General features: G+C 39.4%; 1 protein-coding gene across 1 annotated transcript in view; it reads left to right on the top strand.

The window, feature by feature from the left end:
* The first annotated feature begins 6949 nt into the window (after window positions 1–6949).
* fam81b.L (family with sequence similarity 81 member B L homeolog) overlaps window positions 6950–24358 on the top strand; it is a 28734-nt gene continuing 11325 nt past the window's right edge. Inside the window, exons 1-5 of the mRNA XM_018264592.2 lie at window positions 6950–7266; window positions 8706–8775; window positions 14227–14464; window positions 17995–18113; window positions 21306–21435. Of these exons, the coding sequence (XP_018120081.1) occupies window positions 8732–8775; window positions 14227–14464; window positions 17995–18113; window positions 21306–21435 (531 nt within the window). The 5' untranslated portion in view covers window positions 6950–7266; window positions 8706–8731. The remainder of the gene's footprint in view (window positions 7267–8705; window positions 8776–14226; window positions 14465–17994; window positions 18114–21305; window positions 21436–24358) is intronic.

Genomic DNA, 24358 nt, shown 5'->3' with positions numbered 1-24358 from the left:
ATCTGTTATCCATCAAGCTCCAAATTACAGGATGGCTGTCTCCCATAGATTCTATTTTATCAAAATAATCCACATTTATTAGAATGATTTCCTTTTTCTCTATAATAATAAAGCACTATCTTGTACTTGATCCAAACTAAGATATAATTAATCCTTATTGGAAGCAAAACCAGCCGGTTTTTGGGTTTCCTCTGGGTGCTCCTCCTACAGATGGGAAGTAATAATGTAAAGAAAGTAAAAAAAGGTTTAATTGTCAACAAAAAAATATATGGAATTCACAGAACTTTAGGTGGTTCACCTAAAGTCAACTTTTAGTATGTTATAGAATGGCTAATTCTAAGCAATGTTTCAATTGGTCTTCGCTATTTATTTTTATAGTTCTTGAATTATTTGCTGCCTTCTTCTGACTGTTTCCAGTCTTCAAATGGGGGTCACCGACCTCTTCCTAAAAACAAATTATCTACAAGGCCACACATTTATTGTTATTGCTACTTTTTATTGCTCATCTTTCTATTCAGGCCTCTCCTATTTATATTCTAGTCTGTTATTCAAATCAGTGCCTGGTTGCTAGGGTAATTTGAAACCTAGCAACAGATTGCTGAAATTGCAAACTGGAGAGCTGCTGAATAAAAAGCTAAGCAACTCAAGAACCACAAATAATAAAAAATGAAAAACAATTGAAAATTGTCTAAGAATGTCGCTTTGTACATCATACTAATAGTTAGGTGAACAAGCCCTTTAACTAACTTAAGGTCGTTAGGGGATACTGATCCAGTTTGGGGTGTTTGCTAATCCTAAGGGCTTTTACACACAGGCCTTTTATCCTGCACTCCCCTTCGTTGCGCTTTCTTCCGTTTAGCCGCAGGGGAGCGCAGGAGTAGACGTATTCAGTTATTGTAAAGGGAGCTGTACTCATACAGACGCATGTATGCACCGAACGCAGATGAAATGCAACATGCTGCGTCCCCCCTGCGTTTGGCGCTTAGATGTGTCTGTGTGAGTACAGTCCCCTTCACTAAAATTGAGTGCGTCTACTCATGAGCTCCCCTGTTGAACGGAAGAAAGCGCAACGCAGGGGAGCGCAGGAAAAAACGGCCGTGTGTAAGAGCCCAAATTCTTCTTCACATTTAATGGTAACATGATATAAGGTCTCAGATGTACCCATAGTAGATAATTATCACCCTGATGATATGGGATTGGTTAATGTCTCAGCTTATTCCATATGGTGGTTTTTACTCAATGTTAAAGTAAATTCAAATATTATATATTGTAATATTATATAATGCCCCTTTTGTAAATGCCCCCACACACACCCACCCACACAATTAGTTCTTCTCTTTTAAGAGGAGTCTTATATAACTCTTGTCGGACTGCAGACATCTCAGCACATGAAGCACAATGTACCATTTTAAAAGGGGAAGTTATTAAGATATTTAGTGCATAACTCACAAGAAATTGATTGCTTCTGACAAATAGAGGATTCCCTAAGTCAAATTCTGGAACAACAAGCAACAAGTTAGAACCTATGGGCACATCTCCTTCATAGACCCAGCCCAAATATTCATCTTGTTTGCTGCTCAGCTGAATTAACCAAAGTCAGCCCATTCTGTGTTACGTACACAGGAGTATGTACCATGTTCAGGATGAGCATGTACACTTATTAAGGAGTGCAGGACTTATAGGCAAACGAGTGTTCGTTTGAGAAATCCAATAAAGGCTTTTTAAGATTATACACAATTTGGATGGTGCTGTGATTTCGTTTTGCATTGTTTATCCGGTTGGAGTGGACAACCTCGCACGTGCACCTGTCTGACAAGTTTGTGGAGTGCTGACCAATTGTTTCAGGACTTATAGGCATGCAAACGTCGGTTTGAAAATGCACATTTTGGGATATAGAATTGCATAAATATATATATATATAGATATACTGTTTATGGTAAATGTAGCTAATCAATTTCTATCACACACACAAGCGCCTATCAACAAGACATACCTCCACGAGCTGCTAAATTATTCACGCTCTGCTGTTTTGTCGTCCAACTTTTATAACACTAAATACGTCCAACCAAGGAATAAAACTCCAGATGAATGGTAAAAACAAGTTGGTCGTTTGGGAAGAGCTGAGCCATTTGTAGCAGAATTACATGGTCTGGTTTGGGCTAAATTCATATGGAGGATAGTACAAAGAGTCTTGGGGCTGAAATCAAAGCTGGGGATCTTTTAATGCTGGTGCACACAGGCATTCAGCTTCAGCAGTGGCCATTTCAAGAAGGTTTAGCTGCATGGGAAAAATTGAGGACAATATGATTGGCTCCCTCAGTTACAGAGGTCCTGTATACCCAGAGGCTCATAGGGGTTTCTGTGTATAGACAGCGTGCCTAGTAGGTTCTCTATATACAGGCCATGTATCTAATGGCTTAGGAGGGTTCTGTGTTTACAAAGTACCTAGAGGCACAGGAGGGTCTCTGTGTATAGACAGACAATGTGCCTAGAAACTCTAGAGATTCTCTATGTACAGACCAAGTATCTAAAGGCTCAGAAGGGGTCTGTGTGTACAGACCAAGTACCAAGAAGCTAACAGGGTCCGTGTTCAAGAAAGAACCTAGAAACTCAGGAGGGTTTGCGTGTACATGAAATGTAGCAACACCTGTAACTGTATTTCCCAGCTGAAAGCATTCAGATAATGTTTTTTACCCAGACACACAACAACCCCAATCCTATGGGAACTTGTGCATCTAAAGTTAGCAGACCCAAGCAATGGGCTGACCTGCTGTTATAGCACTGCTGAACTTTCCAGAGACCCCTCTGCTACATAAGCACAATGAATGATGGAATGGAAGCCACCCCCCAGAACGGCTTGTTTTTGCACTGTTGCCACTCATTTAGATTTGGAATGGATTCCTGCCAGTGGAGAAAGTTACAACTCATCTTGACAAATAATCATTAAAGGGGACCTGTCACCCTAAAAAATAATTTCAAATTCTTTTCTATCATGTTAGTTGAGCAAAATAAACTTTACTTACACTGTATTTATTATTTACATTTTGTTTCCTTCTGTCTTGGAATTATACAATCACAGCAAGCAGGCAGCAGCCATTTTGTGGACACGGTTATTAAGGGAAATTGTGTATCACCCCAAAATCTTGTGTATGCACCAGAATGGGGGGACCTAATATCCACGTGCAGTGCCCTACACAATTATAGAGCCTGAGGAGGGAAGGGGGAATGTGAGGAGAGCAGTGACATGTAGGAAGTGCTGAATGGAAAGTGAAAGTAATTGACTGCCCCTCCTCTATGCCACGGGCATAGAGGCGGGGAAGTTAATATTTGATTGACAGTTTAGATATTTAAACACCTTTATAACAGGTATGGATGTTTTAATGAAAAATTTTTTTGGGGTTTCATATTTAATTTGCAAAGGACTTTCATTATGCAGCTTTTTATGTGTAGATGACAGGTCCACTTTAACTCTGACTGGTATATTCCCATTGGCTTCTCCTTCCTCATGATTCCTAACTGAAGCGCAATTAGTGTTTCTTCTTATAAACTTTTTTTCCCCAAAGAGACTGTCCATGGTATTGGCATAGCATTGGTTACATGTAGCACAGACAGAGGTGTCATGTGATTTATGTGAATCTAGATTCCATAGTCTGACATATGGGAATGCTTCAGCAAAATTCATCATAATCCATTATTATGTCAAATTGGTGCAAATCAAGCTGCTCTGACATCAGTAACCAGAACCATCTGCATCTTTGCCTGTATGCAGCAGGGTTATTGGATGCAGCAGAATAACTGCACACAGGCAGAAATACTAGTGATCAATGGGCCTGTCTGCTCTTATGGTCTGGCCTCCTCCCAGTCTCCCAGCCTGGCAGCACAAGTAACCACTGCTAGGGCTCTGTGTCTGCTCCAGTAACATTTGTATTGGCTGGATTGTGTCCCAAAGAATGGAAAATAAATGTTACTTAATGAAAATATAAAAAATAACAGTGACCCATTCTTAATTCTTCTCTACCAAACCTTTAATCTGCTTGATTACTATTTTGTGAATATAAACAAGCTTTTGTGTAGCAGTAGATAAACGTTATTTGCTATTTGCTGTGTAACCTGAGCCTTTTCAGCTTTGAATGGCTGCCCCCATTGTTTCACAGCAGCTTATTTATATAAACTATAGTATTGCTTCTGAAGCAAACACGCCAGTTTTACCAGTGCATGGCAGCAGAACATTATATTTTAATTACTTTAAAACCCTTTTTTTTTTGGTTTTACTGTTCCTTTAAACTGTGGTTGCTAGGGTTCCCCTACCATAACAACCAAGCATTGGTTTCAATTAAACATAAAAGGAGAGGGCTCGGAAAGAAGGTAAGTAATCAACAATACTTATTTATCCACTGTATGAACAAGCTTTCTGATTGCCTAGCAGTAGTGATGGGCAAATTTATTCGCCAGGTGCGAATTCGCGGCGAATTTGCGCGATTCGCCACCAGCGAATAAATCCGTGAAACACCCGCGAAAATTCGCGGCAAAAATTCGCTCAAAAATGAGACGCCGGCGCTGAAATTCACAAATTTTTTGGCGAATCGAAACGGCGCAAATTCGCCCATCACTACCTAGCAGCACTGACCCCAGCAACTAAAAAGCATGTTAGATTACAGGTTATCAAGAGACAGGACAATAGGCAAATAGGCAAAAATGTTACATTTAAGTCAAGTTTGAGTCACATGACCCCCTTAGAGTTTCCCCTTTCAAAAAGGGACAAAAACAAGTGCCTCAGGTCCCCATAATGGTGTTTAAAGGAGAACTAACCCCTTCCCTAAACTTCAGCCTTCCTCCACTAGTCACCATCACCCCTTCAAGCTCTCTTCCTCGAACATCTATTACACTGAACAGTGTCCCTATGTCTGAACCTGCCAGATATATGGACAGTTGCGCAGTGGAGCTCACAGACGACATTTTCTTCCACTTCAGATCCTCTTCTATAACTTTGCTGATTTGGAGCTTGCATGAGAGAGCATGGCTGAAGCTCCTGCAGAATTAGGTGCCTATTTATCACACTTTGTAAAGAGGAGTCATATGACACCTCTGTCTGTGCTATATGTAACCATTTATATGGCATTCATCCATTGTGGGTTTTTGCTGCTTTTTTTTCACACCAACTTAAATTTAAAGGATTACAGGTGTCAAATCAGTAATGGTGTGTAGCTGTGTAAAATAATGGTGTCAAATCAGTGATCGAGCGACGTAAAATAAAACACACACCTAGGTAGAGGATCTGTCATGGGAGAAGATGGCGGAACTTATAGGGACAATTTTTAGTGTATTAGACGTCGTAGGGAGATCCATGTAGGGGGACTGAGGTTTGGGGCAGGGTTTACATCTCTGAATTCCGCCCTGTGTATCATCATCATCATCATTTATTTATATAGCGCCGACAAGATACGCAGTGCTTTCTACACTAATGCCAACGCAGAGCCTTTCTGTGCAGACACAGGAGCCAGAGCAGAAAACGGTTTGGCTGATTCTCAGCCTGCGTCTGTCTGCAGCCCAGCAACTGCCAAGTTCTCTTCCCATTTACCAGCCCTACTTCTAAACTATCCCAATAATTCTCTCAGTATAAACATTTATATTATAATGATATAGCCATCAAGTATAATGCTAAACAAGCAGATGCCCTTTAACCTGGTCATATACACAGGGCCGCCATCAGGGGGGGACGGGGGTACAAGAGGCCCGGCCTGAAGGGCAGCACTGCCGGGCCCCCCTTGACATCGCCAAAGCCGTCCGCCCATTTCCGAAGTCCCAAACAGCCGAAATGCGGAAGTGGCAAAAAGCTGAACAGCCGAAGTCCCAAAGCAGTTGAAAAGACCCGAAGTCACTATGACAGCTGAAATTTAAGTCCTGAAGCGGCAAAAAAAGACCCAAAGTCATGAAAGGAGGCGAAGTTGAAGTCCTGAAGCCATGAGTTCAAATCCCCTGGCCACCAATGTATTATTTTAATATTCTATAGGCCACTGCCACCAAGGTTTTTTAAAAAAATATTCTTTGGGGCCCCAATTTTGTAAGGGGGGCCCTGGCGCCAATGTTTTTTTTTTAATTTATAGGGGGGCCCTGGTCACTAATTATTTTTTCTTAAATTGTAGGGGGTTCCTTACCACCAATGTTTAAAAAAAAAACTTTTAAGGGGGGCCCTGGCACCACAGTTTTTGTGTGTGTGGGGGGGTTACCTTTTTAAGCACTGATGTTTGTGTGGTCTTTTAACTGTTGTGTGGAATGGGCAGGATCTAGGGTGGGCATTGGGGCTGGGCAGAGCCCCCTGAAAATTTTGATTTCTGATGGCGGCCCTGCATATACAACAATCTACCCATGTGGCAGCCAAACCAGATGAACAGAACCCTCCCTGATATTGTATTCCAAGCGGTTTTAATAACAAATACCAAAAATTACAACTCCCATAATCCTCGGCAAGCAGAAGCAGCTCTGTAAACAGGCCCAAATGCTCCTACACTACTCATTGATTTAGTTATGCCTCTGTTTAATAACCAAGTCAGCTCGGAGATTCATGACCTTGTTCTCAAGGCAGCACAAATTAGAATATAAACTTTACAGGACAGGTATTCGCTGAGCCTCATAAATCTTGGGAGCAGCATAGTATAAGAGCAATAATATGACTTTCCTCCTCATGATAAGTAGAATGTGTCTCAGAAATACCAGAGAAAGTTAGAACTGCTATAAACCAACTACAGAAGAGAAGGAGAATATATAGTGAGTATGAATATAGGCTCCTTATACAATGACAGGACTGACAGGCTGCACAACTAATTAGGAATACATTATTAACAAGCGACAGACAGCTTCTGAATGGGAAACCAAATAACTTCTGCCTTTAGCATTCCTGTAGCCTAGAGACGGCAATAAACACAAGGCGGGTACTAGGCAAGGAGGGGTATGAGTGTGATGCCATGAGGAGGCTTCTCTGTCTATGGGACAGACAAATGCAATAGAGCAAGAGGAGCTTTTAGTTTGGGTGGATCATTATTTCACAGTCAGCCACAATCTGCAGCAAGTGGGTCTCATTACCAAGACCCTGTCCTTTATCTTCCATTCTGTGTCTAAACAGTAGTCAGGTACTAAGTGAAGTTTGTGCAAGAGATAATTATGTTTGGTCACTTTGTTTACCTGTGAGTCATGTTTCTAGGATATGAAGCTGTTCTGTGGCCAGAGGCTAAATCAGAGCTGGGGACAAGCCACACTCATTGAATGAAGGTAAGAAAAGATTTTCCTAGTAAGAGATCTCATGCAAAATGTTAGATTCATTTGCTTCATCCCCAGTCTCACTGGTTACTTCTATATTAAACATTTGCAGGGTGACACATATAGGGCTCTCTGGAGGGAATAAGGTTTAGGGCAAAACAGACTTTGGAGGAAATGTAAGAGTAAGTTTTCAAATAGTTTTCTACCTATTGATTTAAGAAAAAACACACAAAAAAGTCATATGAACACTTTGTTATCTTTTACCTAAAAGATAACAAAGTGTTCATATGACTTTTTTGTGTGTTTTTTTATGAGATATCTTTGGGTATCTCATACCCATAACTACTTATAATACCTCACTCCCTTTCTAGAGGCTGTTATCCCCACTCCTACAAGTTTAATCTCAAACTAATATACCTGATACTATAAGCATCTTTACACACTACTTTACTAATATAGTTATAGTGCTGTCCCAGAGATAGGCACCATCTCTCCCTACTATACCTGCTATCCCACAGCCACAGTCCCTTCCCAGAGACTATTATCCCCACTGTTACTATAGGCACCATCTCTCCCTACTATACCTGCTATCCCACAGTCACACTCCCTTCCCAGAGACTATTATCCCACTGTTACTATAGGCACCATCTCTCCCTACTATACCTGCTATTCGACAGCCACAGACCCTTCACAGAGACTATTATCCCACTGTTACTATAGACACCATCTCACCCTACTATACCTGCTATTCGACAGCCACAGTCCCTTCCCAGAGACTATTATCCCACTGTTACTATAGGCACCACCTCTCCCTACTATACCTGCTATCCCACAGGCATGACCTCTGTATCTGCTGCATAAGACTGTTGCTAAAGAATCAGTCTGCATGTAATATCTTGCAGAAACTATTTTGTGTATCTGTAAAACACTAGGGACCATCCACTAAATGGTTGTTTATGTAAGATTTGCTTGCGTGCAAATATTTGTGTGTGGTGGGCTTCTCTGAGAGCAAGAGCCCACTGTAACCTTTGTTGTACTGGGAGCAGCCAGTGGGTGTCCAAAATATCATTACATTAATTTAAGATGTGAATCAATGTTTTATTCTGCAGACAGGGCCCTGAGAAACCAGAACACAGATCTCTTGGGAATTGTAGTTCTGTAAAAAATGTTACCATGCATTGACTGTTCTGACTTCCTGTATTTTTTATCTGATCGTTTCTGCTTCTCTTTAGTTAATATTAAATGTAGCTATTGCTATCCTGGGTGACCTAAACTGCATTGGCATTTACAGATTATAGAACTAAACACAGCTCAATTTAGTGTGTGTGTGTGTGTATGGGGGGGGGGGTATTATGAATTGTACTTCCTGATAGCATTTAATAGAACTCAGAACTGCTGAAGCAATACTACATGATTTTCTCGTTAGTCTATTTATTGTGTTTTCTTTTCAGATATAACTAAAGCAGCGCTGAGGAAAATGTCAAGAGAAAATTCTGCACAGTTGGTTCCCTATGGCGATAGGTAAGTGTTGCACTAATAATGAGTTAGTGTTATGCTGCCCTATGGAAAATTATAAATATATAAAACAGGCTCTTCTTGGCCTTTTCCTTTGAGCAGTGGAAATACAGTAGAACCCCCATTTTACATCTCCTGATTTAGAGTTTTCCCTTATTTTATATTGTTATTATGTGGTCCCACCTATATATTACGCATAATACATTTCCCTGATTTCATTTTTTTCCTGGATTTTACACCATTTATTTTTGGTCCCCTGAAAAAATGTAAAATGGGGGTTTTACTGTAATCTACTCTTGGGATAGTGGAATGCATTTTGTGATGCACTGATAAACAAGAGATGTATCTGTAGTGAGCAATATATTATTGTGTTCCCTCTGTCATTTCATTTGTGCAAGAAAGGTTTTTAATCGGTCCGATATGTATGACTTGGCAGGGAAATTAATAGAATGGTAAAGTACTGATGTCGCCCAGTAAATCCACAGAGCAAAATGATATCAAACAGCACTAAATGTTCTGCTTAGAATGTTTTACAAAACTATTTAATTATTTCATTGTGTCAAGTAGCATTCAACAGAATTCTATTAGGTAAAATCATTTATTTTAACTACATCCAACATAGTCGAAAAGAAGAGTAAAAATCACAGTCAGGCCAAATCTGACTACTCCATAAGTCCTATCACCATTGACACCCTGTATTCATCAACAATTTCTTGTGCCTATGTGTCTCTCTCTAAGGAAGATCTTGGGTTTTACTTACAATAAGACAGTGCATAGAGTTTATATGGCTTACCTGGGTTACCTGGTGTCTACCTTACATCTAAACATTGGTACAGACTCTGGTAGGGACTGGGAGAACTAAAGCTCTACAAGGATGAATATGGCGACTATACGTTACACTGAAACATAGTCAATAAATTGTGTATCAAAATGGATTACTAATCAACCCTGTAACCTCTTTTATGATAGATGTAACCTCACTTTCTGCTAATGTTTACGTTATACCTGAAGACACCTAGGGGCCGATTCACTAAAGGTCGAATATCGAGGGTTAATTAACCCTCAATATTCGACTAGGAACTAAAATCCTTCGACTTCGAATATCGAAGTCGAAGGATTTAGCGCAGATAGTTCGATCGAACGATCGAAGGATAATTCCTTCGATCGAACGATTAAATCCTTAGAATAGAACGATTCGAAGGATTTAAATCCAACGATCGAAGGAATATCCTTCAATCAAAAAAAGTTAGCCAAGCCTGTAGGGACCTTCCCCATAGACTAACATTGACTTCGGTAGCTTTTAGATGGCGAACTAGGGGGTCGAAGTATTTTTTAAAGAGACAGTACTTCGACTATCGAATGGTCGAATAGTCGAACGATTTTTAGTTCGAATCCTTCGTTTCGAAGTCGTAGTCGAAGGTCGAAGTAGCCCATTCGGTGGTCGATGTAGCCCAAAAAAAACTTCGAAATTCGAAGTTTTTTAACTTCGAATCCTTCACTTGAAGTTAGCGAATCGGCCCCTTAACTTAGCTTTTCAAAAAAATTCCAGAGCACAATGAGCATGTGCAGTATCAATGATACCCAAAAGATGGCCTAACAAGATCAGGGGAGCTGCTGTAGATAATTATACAATCCTGTATCATTACAGTGTTAGGGCTGCTAAACCTCAAGGCCAGCTCATTAAGTTCAGCATTTATAATACAGCATTTCGAGCCATATTAATTTTTAGGCTTTAGTCCTCCTTTAATGGACTCCTAACAAAACTGATTTCGCGTTTCTGTGGAAATTAGATTCTACGTTCCACGAGGGCTGTGACTGAACAAGGTCTAGAAAGACCCAATTAACACAAGTTGGAGCGAAACAAATATAGGAAATAAAATAAAGATCAAGTTGGATGTTAATGTTAAAAAGTAAATTATTATCTTTAGTTTTTATTTACAATACAATCTAAAGGACGGGCAGAATCAGACAGAGCATCCGTTTAAAGATCCATAAATTCTGCATGTAATAATTAGCCCTGCATGTCAGATAGTTGTTGGAAGAAGCCCTGTCGGTTGAAAGAAATCCATTTTACTTGGACACATTGTTCCTGGGAGCCTTCTTAATAGCTTTGTTATGTCTTTTGCAATCATTGCACATTAGAAGCTAATTGCAAACCTGTTTGTGGTTTGAAGCTTTTTCTAGATTCCTTAGAGTGACTGATTATGAGTAATGGTTGGAGTGTTTGCTGTTGCTAGCGATGAGGCCTAAACATTCATCTGATAAGGGTTTGAAGGGGAAGTAAACAGCTCATTTAAACTTCAAGCTTAAAGGGAAAGTAATTTTAATGTTCAATCGGCTTATTTAACAAAGATCATGTAGAAAGTATATAAAGCACCCAGGGCATATTTTATAAATTGCTGCATTATATAACCTATAATCATCTGCTTTGATCTATAATGTAGAGCTTCTGGCCAAGAACAGATATTGGATCCCGTAGCTTTGTGGCATAATTTAAAGGGATGGTTCCCCTTTTACGTATCCTTTAGAATGTTATAGAATGCCCAGTTCCTAGTAATTTATTGGTCTTGGTTATACTTTTTAGTATTTGAGTTATTTGTCTTTTTCTGCTGTTACAGTTTTGTAATGGGGGGGCACTGACCCAATCTAAAAAACTATTATTTAATGATTCAAATTATTTAATTATTCATCTTTCTATTAAGATTCATATTTTATTTTCATATTCAAATCAATGCATGGTTACTAGGATAAGATTGTTGAAATTAACATAGTAAGTTAGGTTGAAAAAGACACATCCCTCAAGTTCAACCTTTTAAGTTTACATATAACCTGCCTAACTGCCAGTTGATCCAGAGGAACGCAAAACCCCCATATGAAGCCTCTCCAATTTGCCTCTGAGGATGAAAAAATTCCTTCCTCATTCAAAGATGGCAATCGGACCAGTTCCTGGATCAACTTGTACTATGAGCTATCTTCCATACCTATGTATTTCCTCGTTTACTAAAAAGCCATCCATCCCTTTCTTAAAGCTATCTAATGTATCAGCCTGTACGACTGAGCCAGTGACAGAATTCCACATCTTCACAGCTCTCACTGTAAAAAACCTCCTTTCAAATATTTAGATGCAATCGACTTTCTTCTAACGGGAATGGGTGCCCTCTTGTCAGCCAGATGTCAGCCAGATGCCCCTTTTAATACAGCTCAAGACCTTATTTGCCCTTGATGCATAGTCTATTAATGAACAAGTTAAATAAAATTGGACCCAATACCAAGCCATGAAAGACCCCACTAAGAACCTTACACCAAGTAGAGAATGTACCATTAACAACCACCCTCTGTACCTGATCCTGTAGCCAGTTTCCCATCCATGTGCAAACGACTTCATTAAGCCCAACAACCCTTAGTTTAGAAAGCAGTCGTTTGTGGGGCACAGTATCAAACACTTTGGCAAAATCCAAATAGATTACATCTAATGCCCCCCCCCGTCCAGCATCTTACTTATTTATTTATCTTACACGACATAAAGCCATGCTGAATGCTGTTCATAATGTCATTCACTAGGACAACATTTTGAATGTGATCCTTTTAAAAGCCTTCAAATAATTTGTCCACCACAGATGTCAAACTTACTTGCCTATAATTGCCAGACGGAGATCATAATCCCTAAACAACTGAACTAAGCTCTCTTAGAACCCATGGGTTTATTCCATCTGGCCTTGTTCACATTCATTTTTAGTAAAGCTTTATGAATCATATCCTGAGTCAGCCACTGATTAGATTGAGCTGAGCCATCAGTGCAGCTATAAGGTGGGACTCGGAACTCTGACGACCCTATTGTATACACTGAAGAAAATAACTTATTTAGCACATTTGCCTTTTTAGGATATGTTACAACCATACTGGAACCATTATTTAAAGGAGCCACACTCTCAACCCACATCTTTTTGCTATTAATATCAATTATTAATAACTATTAATAATTTACTATTAAAAAACATTTTGGGGTTAGTCTTAGCCACTGCATCTGGATTGCTGTTTTACAACATTAAGTATAGTGCTTATAGTCGTTTAACACAGCTTCTGTCCACACACACACACACTTGTAGTTTTTAAATGCCTTTCCCTTCATTCCTATTAAATTCTTTATTTCTACATTAAGCCACATAGGCTGGTTCTTGATGCTTCCACATTTTCTTCTTAAATGAGAAACAAACACTTAATAAAAAAAACCCTAACCATCTACCCTACATAGACATAGTTTGCTCTTTTGAAAAAATGGATTTCAGTGCTGGAGCAGCACTATGCACTAATGTATTTTGAAAAAAACATGTTTTCCCATGACAGTATCCCTTTAAGGAGCTAAAATTAGCTTTTTCCAAAATTCAGGGTTTTTGTTGCCCCAGTGTATATTTATTTTTTGCACCAGACATTAAATGAGATCACATTCTGGTCATTATTACCCAGTGGTTCTATTACTTGCACATCTGCTATATGTTCAGAGTCATTAGAGATCACTCCAGTATAACATGGTTTCTGGTTGGCTCCTCATCAACTTGTGCCATAAAATTATCATGCAACAAATTTATAAACGTGTTCCCATTAACTAATCTGGCAGTACTGTTGCTCCAGTCAATATCTGGGTAAAATGCCCCATTATCATTACTTTCCCCAAACTAGCATACTTTTCTATTTGCATCAGAAGTTTAGTCTCCTCCTCTTCACTTACATTAGGGGTCTATAGCATACTCCTACCTACAATTAACTTGCTGGACTCTTTACAATCACTGAAGAACTCCACCCATAAGGCTTCAGCTCCCTCATTTTCTAACATCACCTCCTCCTACATATAAGCTTTTAAATCCTGCCTAAGAAACAGACATACCCCTCCTCCTTTCTATTGTCTCTGTCCCTCTGAAACAAAGTATAGCTGCTGTAACTGTCCACTGTAAACTGGAGAGCTGCTCAATAAAAAGCTAAATAACTAAAAAAAAAACACAAATAATAAAAAATAAAAACCAATTGCAAATTGTCTCAGAATATCACTCTCGACATCATACTAAAAATTAGCTCAAAGGGGAACAACCCCTATAAGATAATGTAGCCTCACTGCAATAAATGCAGTGGAAATTGAAAGATAACTAAACCTCGCTATAATGTACAGTAAAGCTTTTAGCAACAAATTCCATGTGTGGTAGCCCCCAGCTATTCCTCTGATTTCTGTAAAATCCACCTTCTTCAAAATGTGACAAATATTTACATTCGTCTACTTCAGTTGTGCTTTATGTGTTACTGCAACTTTTACAATTGTGTTTTAGTAACTGTCTGCCCATAAATTAGATGTGCTAATTAAATACATAGCAAGAAAATGAAAGTGCCTCTGAATGTCATCAGGAGTTTGGGTATAGTAATTATTTCTCATTAAATCCAGAAGTTAATAAATGATTTCCTTTGTTACAGAGGACAGTCTTTCCTACCAGCCATACACATGAATCGGGTGGATGTACTTGAAGGCAGGCTATCTAACCAGGAGAAGACCACCAGCACCTTGCTAGATCAGGCCTTCAAGATAAAAGACGACGTTTCATCTTTGCGGGGGATCCATGGAAGCCATTGGGATACAGTGGCCCAAAAGCTGCTAGAAAACCACATGCAGACAATTACACAGATAGTCAAACAGCTCAGTAGAGATATTGAGGTGATAACGGTGACTTGCTTTAGATACACTGAAATGAATGTCACTGAGAGCAATCACTGATTTGTAATGATAAGAGTAACAGGGGGTTTCTCTAGAGCAGTGATCCGCAACCAGTAGCTCGTGAGCAACATGATGCTCTTTGACCCCATGGAAGTTGCTCCCAGTAGCCTCCAAGCAGGTGCTTCTTTTTAAAGTCCTGGCTTAAAGGCAAGCTTTAGTTGCATAAAAAACATGTATACTGCCAAACAGAGACTCTTGTTAGCTGCAAGTCCACATAGGGGCTACCAATACTCAATCACAGCCCTTATGTGGCCCCCCCCCGGAACATTTTGCATGCTTGTGTTGCTCTCCAACATTATTTTATACTTGAGTGTGGCTCATGGGTGGAAAAGGTTGGGGAACCCTGCTCTAGAGGATGATTGAACTTTATAACGTTACCGAATGTGCTAGTTATGTAGTGTCCCAGAATGCCTAATTTCATAATAAAACGAACTATAATGTTTTCAAATCATTTCAAAGTAGGCATTTATATATATATCCCATACAGTTATGGGATTCGTTTTCTGGAAAAGCTCCAAATTAGGGAAAGGCCGCCTCCCATAGACTCAATTCTATCCAAATAATCCAAATTGTTAAAAATGATTACCTTTTTCTCTGTAATAATAAAACAGTAGCTTGTACTTGATCCCAGCTAAGATATAATGAATCCGTATAGGATACAAAACCAGCCTATTGGGTTTATTTAATGTTTACATGATTTTCTAGTAGACTTAAGGTATGAAGATCTTTATAACGGAAAGATCTGTTATCCAGAAATCCCCCAGTCAGAGCATTCTGGATAAAATGTCCCATACCTGTACTAGTTATACCTTACAGTCCCTTGACTGCAGCCCATTTATTCAGTGGAACCTACAAATAGAGATGTCGCGAACTGTTCGCCGGCGAACTTGTTCGCGCGAACATCGGGTGTTCGCGCCCGCCGGAAGTTCGCGAACGTCGCGCGACGTTCGCCATTTTGGGTTCGCCATTGTTGGCGCTTTTTTTTGCCCTCTCACCCCAGACCAGCAGGTACATGGCAGCCAATCAGGAAGCTCTCCCCTGGACCACTCCCCTTCCCTATAAAAACCGAAGCCCTGCAGCGTTTTTTCACTCTGCCTGTGTGTGCTGAAGAGATAGTGTAGGGAGAGAGCTGCTGCCTGTTAGTGATTTCAGGGACAGTTGAAAGTTTGCTGGCTAGTAATCGTTTTGATACTGCTCTGTTATTGGAGGGACAGAAGTCTGCAGGGGTTTGAGGGGACATTTAAGCTTAGGTAGCTTTGCTGGCTAGTAATCTACCTTCTACTGCAGTGCTCTGTATGTAGCTGCAGTGGGCAGCTGTCCTGCTTCTGATCTCATCTGCTGACTGCTGCAATAACAGTAGTCCTTGTAAGGACTGCTTTTATTTATTTTTTTGTTGTTTTACTACTACTACTACTACTACTACTATAAGAGCCCAGTGCTATTAGTCTAGCAGTGTTGGGGAGTGGGACTGGTGTGCTAATCTGCTGCTCCTAGTAGTTCAGCAGCACCAACTTTAATTTTTTTTTTTAATATTCATTTTTTTTTTATTTTACTTTTTTTTATTTTACTACCGCTGTAGTAGTGTATAAGTTGACCTTTTAGGCATTATTTTCCCTGTAGGCATTATTTGCACACTGTTTTCTTCAACCCGCCATCTAGCTGTGTGACCTTGTTCACATTCTGTCTAAATATCCATAATATTACCGTCTCCAGAAAAAACACCGGAGTGACTTTTTTCAAGCAGCCATAATATATTTTACGTAATCCGTATCCACCGCTGTAGTAGTGTATACGTTGACCTTGTAGGCATTGTTTGCCCAGTTTTTTTGGCCGCAGCCACTGAAGCACAGAGGCCAGAAAAAATATGCCATATAAATGCTGAAAATAGTCATTTTTTGCCATACGTTGACTCAACGTATATGGCAAAAAATGACTATTTTCAGCATTTATATGGCATATTTTTTCTGGCAACTGTGCTTCAGTGGCTGCAACCAAAAAAACTGGGCAAACAATGTCTACAAGGTCAACGTATGGCGAAAAATGACTATTTTCAGCATTTATATGGCATATTTTTTCTGGCAACTGTGCTTCAGTGGCTGCGTCCAAAAAAACTGGGCAAACAATGCCTACAAGGTCAACGTATGGCAGTTGTTTAAAGAGAACAGTAGATTACTAGCCAGCAAAGCTACCTAAGCTAAAATGTCCCTCAAATCCCTGCAGACTTCTGTCCCTCCAATACAGAGCAGTATCAAGCAGATTACTAGCCAGCAAACTTACTATCATCTGTCCCTGAAATCACTAACAGCTCTCCCCCTACACTATCTCTTCCAAGCACACACAGGCAGATTTTTCAGATACATTTTTGCCCTTGATCCCCCTCTGGCATGCCACTGTCCAGGTCGTTGCACCCTTTAAACAACTTTAAAATCATTTTTCTGGCCAGAAATGTCTTTTCTAGATGTTAAAGTTCGCCTTCCCATTGAAGTCTATGGGGTTCGCGAACCGTTCGCGAACCGCTCGCGTTTTTGCGCAAGTTCGCGAATATGTTCGCGAACTTTTTTTCCGACGTTCGCTACATCCCTACCTACAAATAAACAAGGAAGGCCCATTTCACCATTAATGCTTCCTGTTAAAATCTTTTTTGAATTTATGCCCATGATATATTAAAAGGCTTCGGCTCATGTTACATGATATTCTGTCTTATTCTGTCTCCTTATGTTGGTACAGCGAGCAATAATAATACTCGTTAAGAGCAATTGTCTATATTCATTTTTCTAGTACAGCATCCTATCTTGTTTCATTTTTGGGGAGGCAATGTTGAGCATATTAGGAAAGAGCAACAATGATCATTGAGAAAATTGCTCAGCAGTACAGGTATGGGACCTGTTATCCAGAATGCTCAGTCTATTAGAAAATCATGACAACATTAAATAAACCCAATAGACTGGTTATGCCTCATATAAGGATTAATTATACAGTATCTTAGTTGGACTTAAATACAATGCACTGTTTAATTATTACAAAGAAAAAGGAAATCATTTTTAAGCATTGTGGATTATTTGGATAAAATAGAGTCTACGGGAGACGGCCTTCCTGTAATTTGGCGACTTTCCGGATAATGGGTTTCCAGATAACAGATCTCAAACCTAACATAAAAAAAGCTTAACTTTATAAATGTGTGATATCACCCTATTATAGTTACCATTTTGACATCTCCATTTACTTATAATGCAGAATAATTTTCATTTGTGCCATATTTTTTCTATAAAGGAACAGATTATGTCTCGGCCAAATACCATAACTACATTCTAACCTCTAATTCTGAGTATTATAGTGGTCATAGTACCTGGTCCAGATTTTTAATAGGAAGATTTTTTTTATATTTTTTTCTTTATTGGTATATTGAAAAACGGATATAATACCAATTTCCGAAAGAAGATATTATAGAAGATTTCTTTGGACTTTTGTAGACTTTGGAGAATGAAATCCGAGACAGAGATCAAGTGAGCACGGGAACAAGTTTTGCGGTTCAGAATTTGGACAAGAGACACCTTTATGGCATTGGTGATCTACGAGGTCGAGTGGCCAGGTTAGAATTAATAGAATACTTTTTAAAATTACAACTTTTAATATTTTTATTTGAATGTCAATTACCCCTTTTCATCTCTGCCAGTACTTCTGCAATCCTTCGCCGCTCTGTTTCCCATTGTTCCAGGTTTTAGCACAAACAAGTTGGTTAGTGCATCACCTGAAACAATTCTTTGGTACAGTGGGGGGGGGGGTTGCTAAACCTGTTCTTAGACAGACTATTTTGTACCTGGCCTGTGCTTTTTACCTAAGGGAGAAGGCCAGTTCCATGTGCCATAGGTGACAGTATTTGCAAGACCCTACTTTAGCATTTTGAACATTACACATCTATATTAGGTAGCAGGTATGGCATCTGTTATCCAGAAAGCTCCAAATAATGGAAAGGCTGTCTCCCATAAACTCCAGTCTATCCAAATAATCAATATATACATCTGTAATAATAAAACAGTAGCTTGTATTTGATCCAAACTAAGATATAATTAATCCTTATTGGAAGCAAAACCAGCCTATTGGGTTTATTTAATGCTTACATGATTTTCTAGTAGACGTAAAGGTATGGAGATCCAAATTATGGAAAGATCTGTTATCCTGTAAACTCCAGATCCAGAGCATTCGGGATAACAGGTCCCAAACTTGTAGCAGTTTTGGTAACGTAGCTTCTAGTTCCTAATAGCATATGACCCAAGAATGGGATAGATCGAGAATGATCTAGGAGTACTTTTATTGTAAATAATAAACTAGTAATACCAGTCAGCATCACAACAAGGGCCAGCATGGCATTGTCCTGTATTAAAAAGGGTGTAGATTGACAGGAGTGGAAAGTGTCTTTCATTTTACAAAGCACTGGTAAGGTCCAATCTTGTGTTGGTCTTCAATCCTTAAAAAAAGATATTTATGAAATAGAGAAAGTCCAAAGGAGAGCAACTAACTCAATCATGACCATATTGGGATTTTATACATTGCAGAAAAGGTACTGAAGGGAGAATATACACCAATATGTGTATGTATATTTAAGTATATTCAACTTGAAAAAAAGTCCATGCAGGCCTTAAAGTTCCAAGATCTGAGCCAGGACTCCAATAAAGGCTTTTTAACATTACAAAAATTGGTTGGTGCTGTGACTTCACTATTTATGTATATTTAAGGGGCCATACAATAAACTCTTTTTTGTCTTATTCATCTGTAGATCTATTGAACTTAAGAATACAGGGGCATCTTTTTGATGTTAGAAGAAAATAGTTTTTATAAACAGCTAGTTACTTTATCTACTGTAATTCTGGCAGATACATTAGATACTTTCAAGAGTTGAATGTGAAACTACAAGGCTACTGATATTAAGAACAAAGTTTATCCATGGAGTAATCTAGTTGAATTGTTTCAAAATGGGTTTTTTTCACCTTCCTCTGTATAATGCATCGTTGGGTAGGACTTTCTTAAGCAAAAGGCTGAACTTGATATATTTATTTTTTCAAGTCTATATTAATGTGCAGAATAGAACATATCATATGTACATCATTACGGGGTGCATACAAATGCAGTTTGATAGTGGGATGCATCTGTAGAGTATTCAATCATAACTGTGATTGTAGCTTGAGTTATTCGGCTCTATCAAGATAATGTTTGAGGCTTCAGGAGTAATGGGAATGTGTGTGAAATTGTTCAGCCTGTATCTCTGTGAACCACTAATGAAAGACAAAGTGCTCATTTTTCACTTACATAATCATTAGAGGAGCACCAAGTGAGCCTTGTGATTTACTAGAGTACAGCAGTAATTTGATAAAAAGGCAGGCTAATAGATTCACTTACATGGACATTTATTGGGGTTATAAAGGGAAATTAATAACAAGTGTTGGTTTTTGTAGAGATAATTTTTGTTCTGATGCGTGCTACATCACGGTCATCTTTTATTTTTATTGCCTTGTGTTTAATGTATAGGAGTGATGCAATGTAGGCAGAGTTGACTTAAGTGTTGGTGGTGGGGTCTTGTTATTTGCGGTGTCCCTTCAACTCTTCTTGCACTAAGTCTCATAGCTGGAAGTTGTGCTTTAACAATATCTGAAAAGCTGGACAGCACTCATATAAACTGTTACTCTATCCCTTCCCAAAGACTATTATCCCACTGCTACTATAGGCACTCAGTCTCTCCCTACTATACCTGCTATCCCACAGTCACAGTCCCTTCCCAGAGACTATTATCCCACTGTTACTATAGGCACCATCTCTCTCTACTATACCTGCTATCCACAGTCACACTCCCTTCCCAGAGACTATTATCCCACTGTTACTATAGGCACCATCTCTCCCTACTATACCTGCTATCCCACAGTCACAGTCCCTTCCCAGAGACTATTATCCCACTGTTACTATAGGCACCATCTCTCTCTACTATACCTGCTATCCACAGTCACACTCCCTTCCCAGAGACTATTATCCCACTGTTACTATAGGCACCATCTCTCCCTACTATACCTGCTATCCCACAGTCACACTCCCTTCCCAGAGACTATTATCCCACTGCTACTATAGGCACTCAGTCTCTCCCTACTATACCTGCTATCCCACAGTCACAGTCCCTTCCCAGAGACTATTATCCCATTGTTACTATAGGCACCATCTCTCTCTACTATACCTGCTATCCACAGTCACACTCCCTTCCCAGAGACTATTATTCCACTGTTACTATAGGCACCAACTCTCCCTACTATACCTGCTATCCCACAGTCACACTCCCTTCCCAGAGACTATTATCCACTGTTACTATAGGCACCATCTCTCCCTACTATACCTGCTATCCCACAGCCACAGTCCCTTTCCAGAGACTATTATCCCACTGTTACTATAGACACCATCTCTCCCTACTATACCTGCTATCCACAGTCACACTCCCTTCCCAGAGAATATTATCCCACTGTTACTATAGGCACCATCTCTCCCTACTATACCTGCTATCCCACAGTCACACTCCCTTCTCAGAGACTATTATCCACTGTTACTATAGGCACCATCTCTCCCTACTATACCTGCTATCCCACAGCCACAGTCCCTTCCCAGAGCCTATATCCCCAATGCTACTATAGGCACCATCTCTTCCTACCAGAAAAGATTATGTGGGATTTGGCAAACAGGGATACAGCAGTAACTTTATAAAATCTTTTCGCTAAGCATAATTTTTCTGTCATTGATATAATTTCAGATGTGATGCCAGCATTGCAAAACTCTCTGGGGATTTGGCCACTACAAAGCACGGAATTCAGGCACAGGAGAAAGAGATTCGCAGCATAAACGCTTCACTGGAATCACATATGAAGGAGGCAGATTTTAAGGTGTGTAGGTTATGGAGGCTGCCTACAGCAATATAATGATGTAAAGCAACATAAACATGTATGTACCAGACTAAATCTACAACATATAGTATATACTCATCATCAGGACCTGACTGGCAATCGGTGGATTCTGCCAAATACCAGAGGGGCTGCTGTAAGATGCAATAGACTTGAGCATGTGGGGGAGCTGAGTGCACATGAAATGTCAGGGTCTATTTTGAATCTCAGTTTGGACATGATTCTCTGGCTGGCAAGAGAGTCTTCAATCTGACAACCTTATTAGTGAATAGTGCATAAAGTATTTTTGAATATCAGTTTCTAATACTAGCTAATTACATAACCATACACCCCCAGTTCAGCTACTGAAAACATTATCTGCTGCGAACACAACAGTGGGGTTTATTTATCAAATGTGGGCAAATTTGCCCATGGGCAGTAACCCATGACAACCAACAAATTGTTGCATTCATTGTTCTACCTGCTGCTGGCTGAAGAAAGCCAATCACGGATTGGTTGCTATGGGTCACTGCCCAGGAGCAATCCTTCCCAGTGTTGATAACTGATCCTGTGTGTTTCTAAGTTCATTTGTGGTTAGAAATATTGACACATGCTTCCAGTTTGCTACTTACTATGTAACATGATTTCTTTGGTCACCATCGCCTTGCTTCTCGTTCCCTGTATTATAATAAAGTGGTCACAGGGGTCCTTGGTCTGCTATTCCATCATCTCATTACATGCACTGTAGGTTGTGAATGAAAACAAAAAAAAGAGCATTAAAGAGTGGTTCACCTTTTAAACAATTTTTAGTATCTTATAGAATGTCCTATTCCTAGCAACCTCATTATTTATTTCTTATTGTTAATTTTGATTTAATCTTCCTATTCGTGTCCTCTCCCTTTCCTATTCCAATTTCTTATACAAACCACTGCCTGGTTGCTAGGGTAAATAAGGCCATAGCAACCAGATAGCTGATTAAATTCAAAACTGAAGAACTGCTGAACAAAAAGAAAAAAAAATGAAGACCAACCTTTAACAGATGTAAGTGATTAGCACTACTTCCATGGAATAGAATTCATGTGAAATTTATCTATGGTGCTATCTTACTTTACATGTGTGAATATAATTTATATTTCCCAGTTTCTCTTGTAATGTTAATAAAATCTCATCTAATCAAAGTGCCCTTAGTAACACTTTCTTTGGAAGATTATGATCAGCTTTGAGTCTCTTCAGTCGGCTTCTATAATGCAACCTATCCCCCCCCAAAGCAATTAATTATGGATGCTGTTTTCAGACATTCATTACTCTCCCATTCCACAAATGCTGCACCTCTTTGCCTATTGCTTCTTCATACATCACCTCACTTATCTCCAAGCTCACCCCAAGTGTTACTTTCCCTTTATGCATGACCATCATTTTCCATCATCATTGCTTCTTCCCACCTAGGCTTACAGGGCTTCACTTATTAGCAATAAAAGAAAATGTGGGAATGCCAATAAACCAAAACAAATTTTAATATACACATTAATTGTCATCACTAAAACACTGAAGTTTAGATTATTCACATGATCATAAAACTAGGACAGTGCAGCTTAGAAATAATTATTACAAACCAACCAGAAATGATCATGAAGCTGACAAGGGAAATGAAGGCACTCCCCGCGATGGACATCTGTCCATTTTCCTGCACCTAACATTGTATTGCTGCCAAGCTTAAATGGAGAGCAGAAGGGAAATATGACAAAATCCCATCAAGTTGTCAGCCAAGGAAAGTCAAGCAAACAAGAGCTGCTTCATGTTCATCTAAATGACCAGGGGAAAGTCATTACATTCTGTTATTCCAAATGTCCCCAGTTCATTATAGTTCATTAGTAAATGTTCCTTGTCTAAAACTGTGGTTTCCCACAACTGCTTTTAGAGTCTAGTTTACAAAGCCTAATGCACATAGATATTCTTAACATTTTAACTCAGGGTCAGAACTAGGGGTAGGCAGAAGAGGCAAGTGCTTTGGGTGCACAATTCTTGGTGGAGAGCCAGTGGTGTAACTAGATGTTATTGGGCCCCACAGCAAATTAATTTTACAGCCCGTCAACATATTCAGAGGTTGTCCTATTTTACCAATTTATGTTGAAAATGCTCTTTATTTGGGCCTCATGGGGCCCCCTATTTCTCCTGGGCCCCCTTGTAGCTGCAGGGTCTGCTTCCTCTGTAGTTATGTCCCTGGGCAAAGCAGATTAGTAGGGTTGTGTGAAGAGAGAGGCGATTATTGGAGTGAGTGGAGATTGACTGGGCCGGGGTGGTGAGTTGACCAAGCATGGAAATGTGTGAGCAAACAGTGGGCACGGAGGGCCATTGAGCCCAATACTAACAATCTACTTGACCCAGCTCTGTTTCAGTTTTTCAGATGTTAAAATGGAGAAAGCCTAAAGAGTAGCAGAAATGTATTTTTAAAAAAAGAGGGTGTAAAAACTGGTGGTTCACCTTTAAGTTAACTTTTAGTATGTTATAGAATGGCCAATTCTAACCCACTTTTCAATTGGCCTTCATTTTGTTCTTTTTATAGTGCTTTGCCTTCTTTTTCTGACTCTTTCCAGCTTTCAAATGGGGGTCCTGGACCCCATCTAAAAACAAATGCTCTGTAAGGCTACACATTTTTTGTTATTGATGCTTTTTATTACTCATCTTTCTATACTGGCCCTCTTCTATTTATATTCTAGTCTCTCATTCAAATCAATGCATGGTTGCTAGAGTAATGTGGAACCTAGCCTAGCAACCAGACTACTGATATTGCAATATGGAGAGAACTGGAGAATATTACTCTCTACATCATACTAAAAGTTAATTTAAATGTGAACTACACTTTAAAGCAGGAAAAATAGGACAAATGTCTTATTAATACCTTTGGTTCTGAAATGAAATATTCAAC

The sequence above is a fragment of the Xenopus laevis genome, chromosome 1L, assembly GCF_017654675.1.
Source record: "Xenopus laevis strain J_2021 chromosome 1L, Xenopus_laevis_v10.1, whole genome shotgun sequence".
Classification (NCBI taxonomy): domain Eukaryota; kingdom Metazoa; phylum Chordata; class Amphibia; order Anura; family Pipidae; genus Xenopus; species Xenopus laevis.
This window is presented reverse-complemented; position numbering and strand designations above follow the sequence as displayed.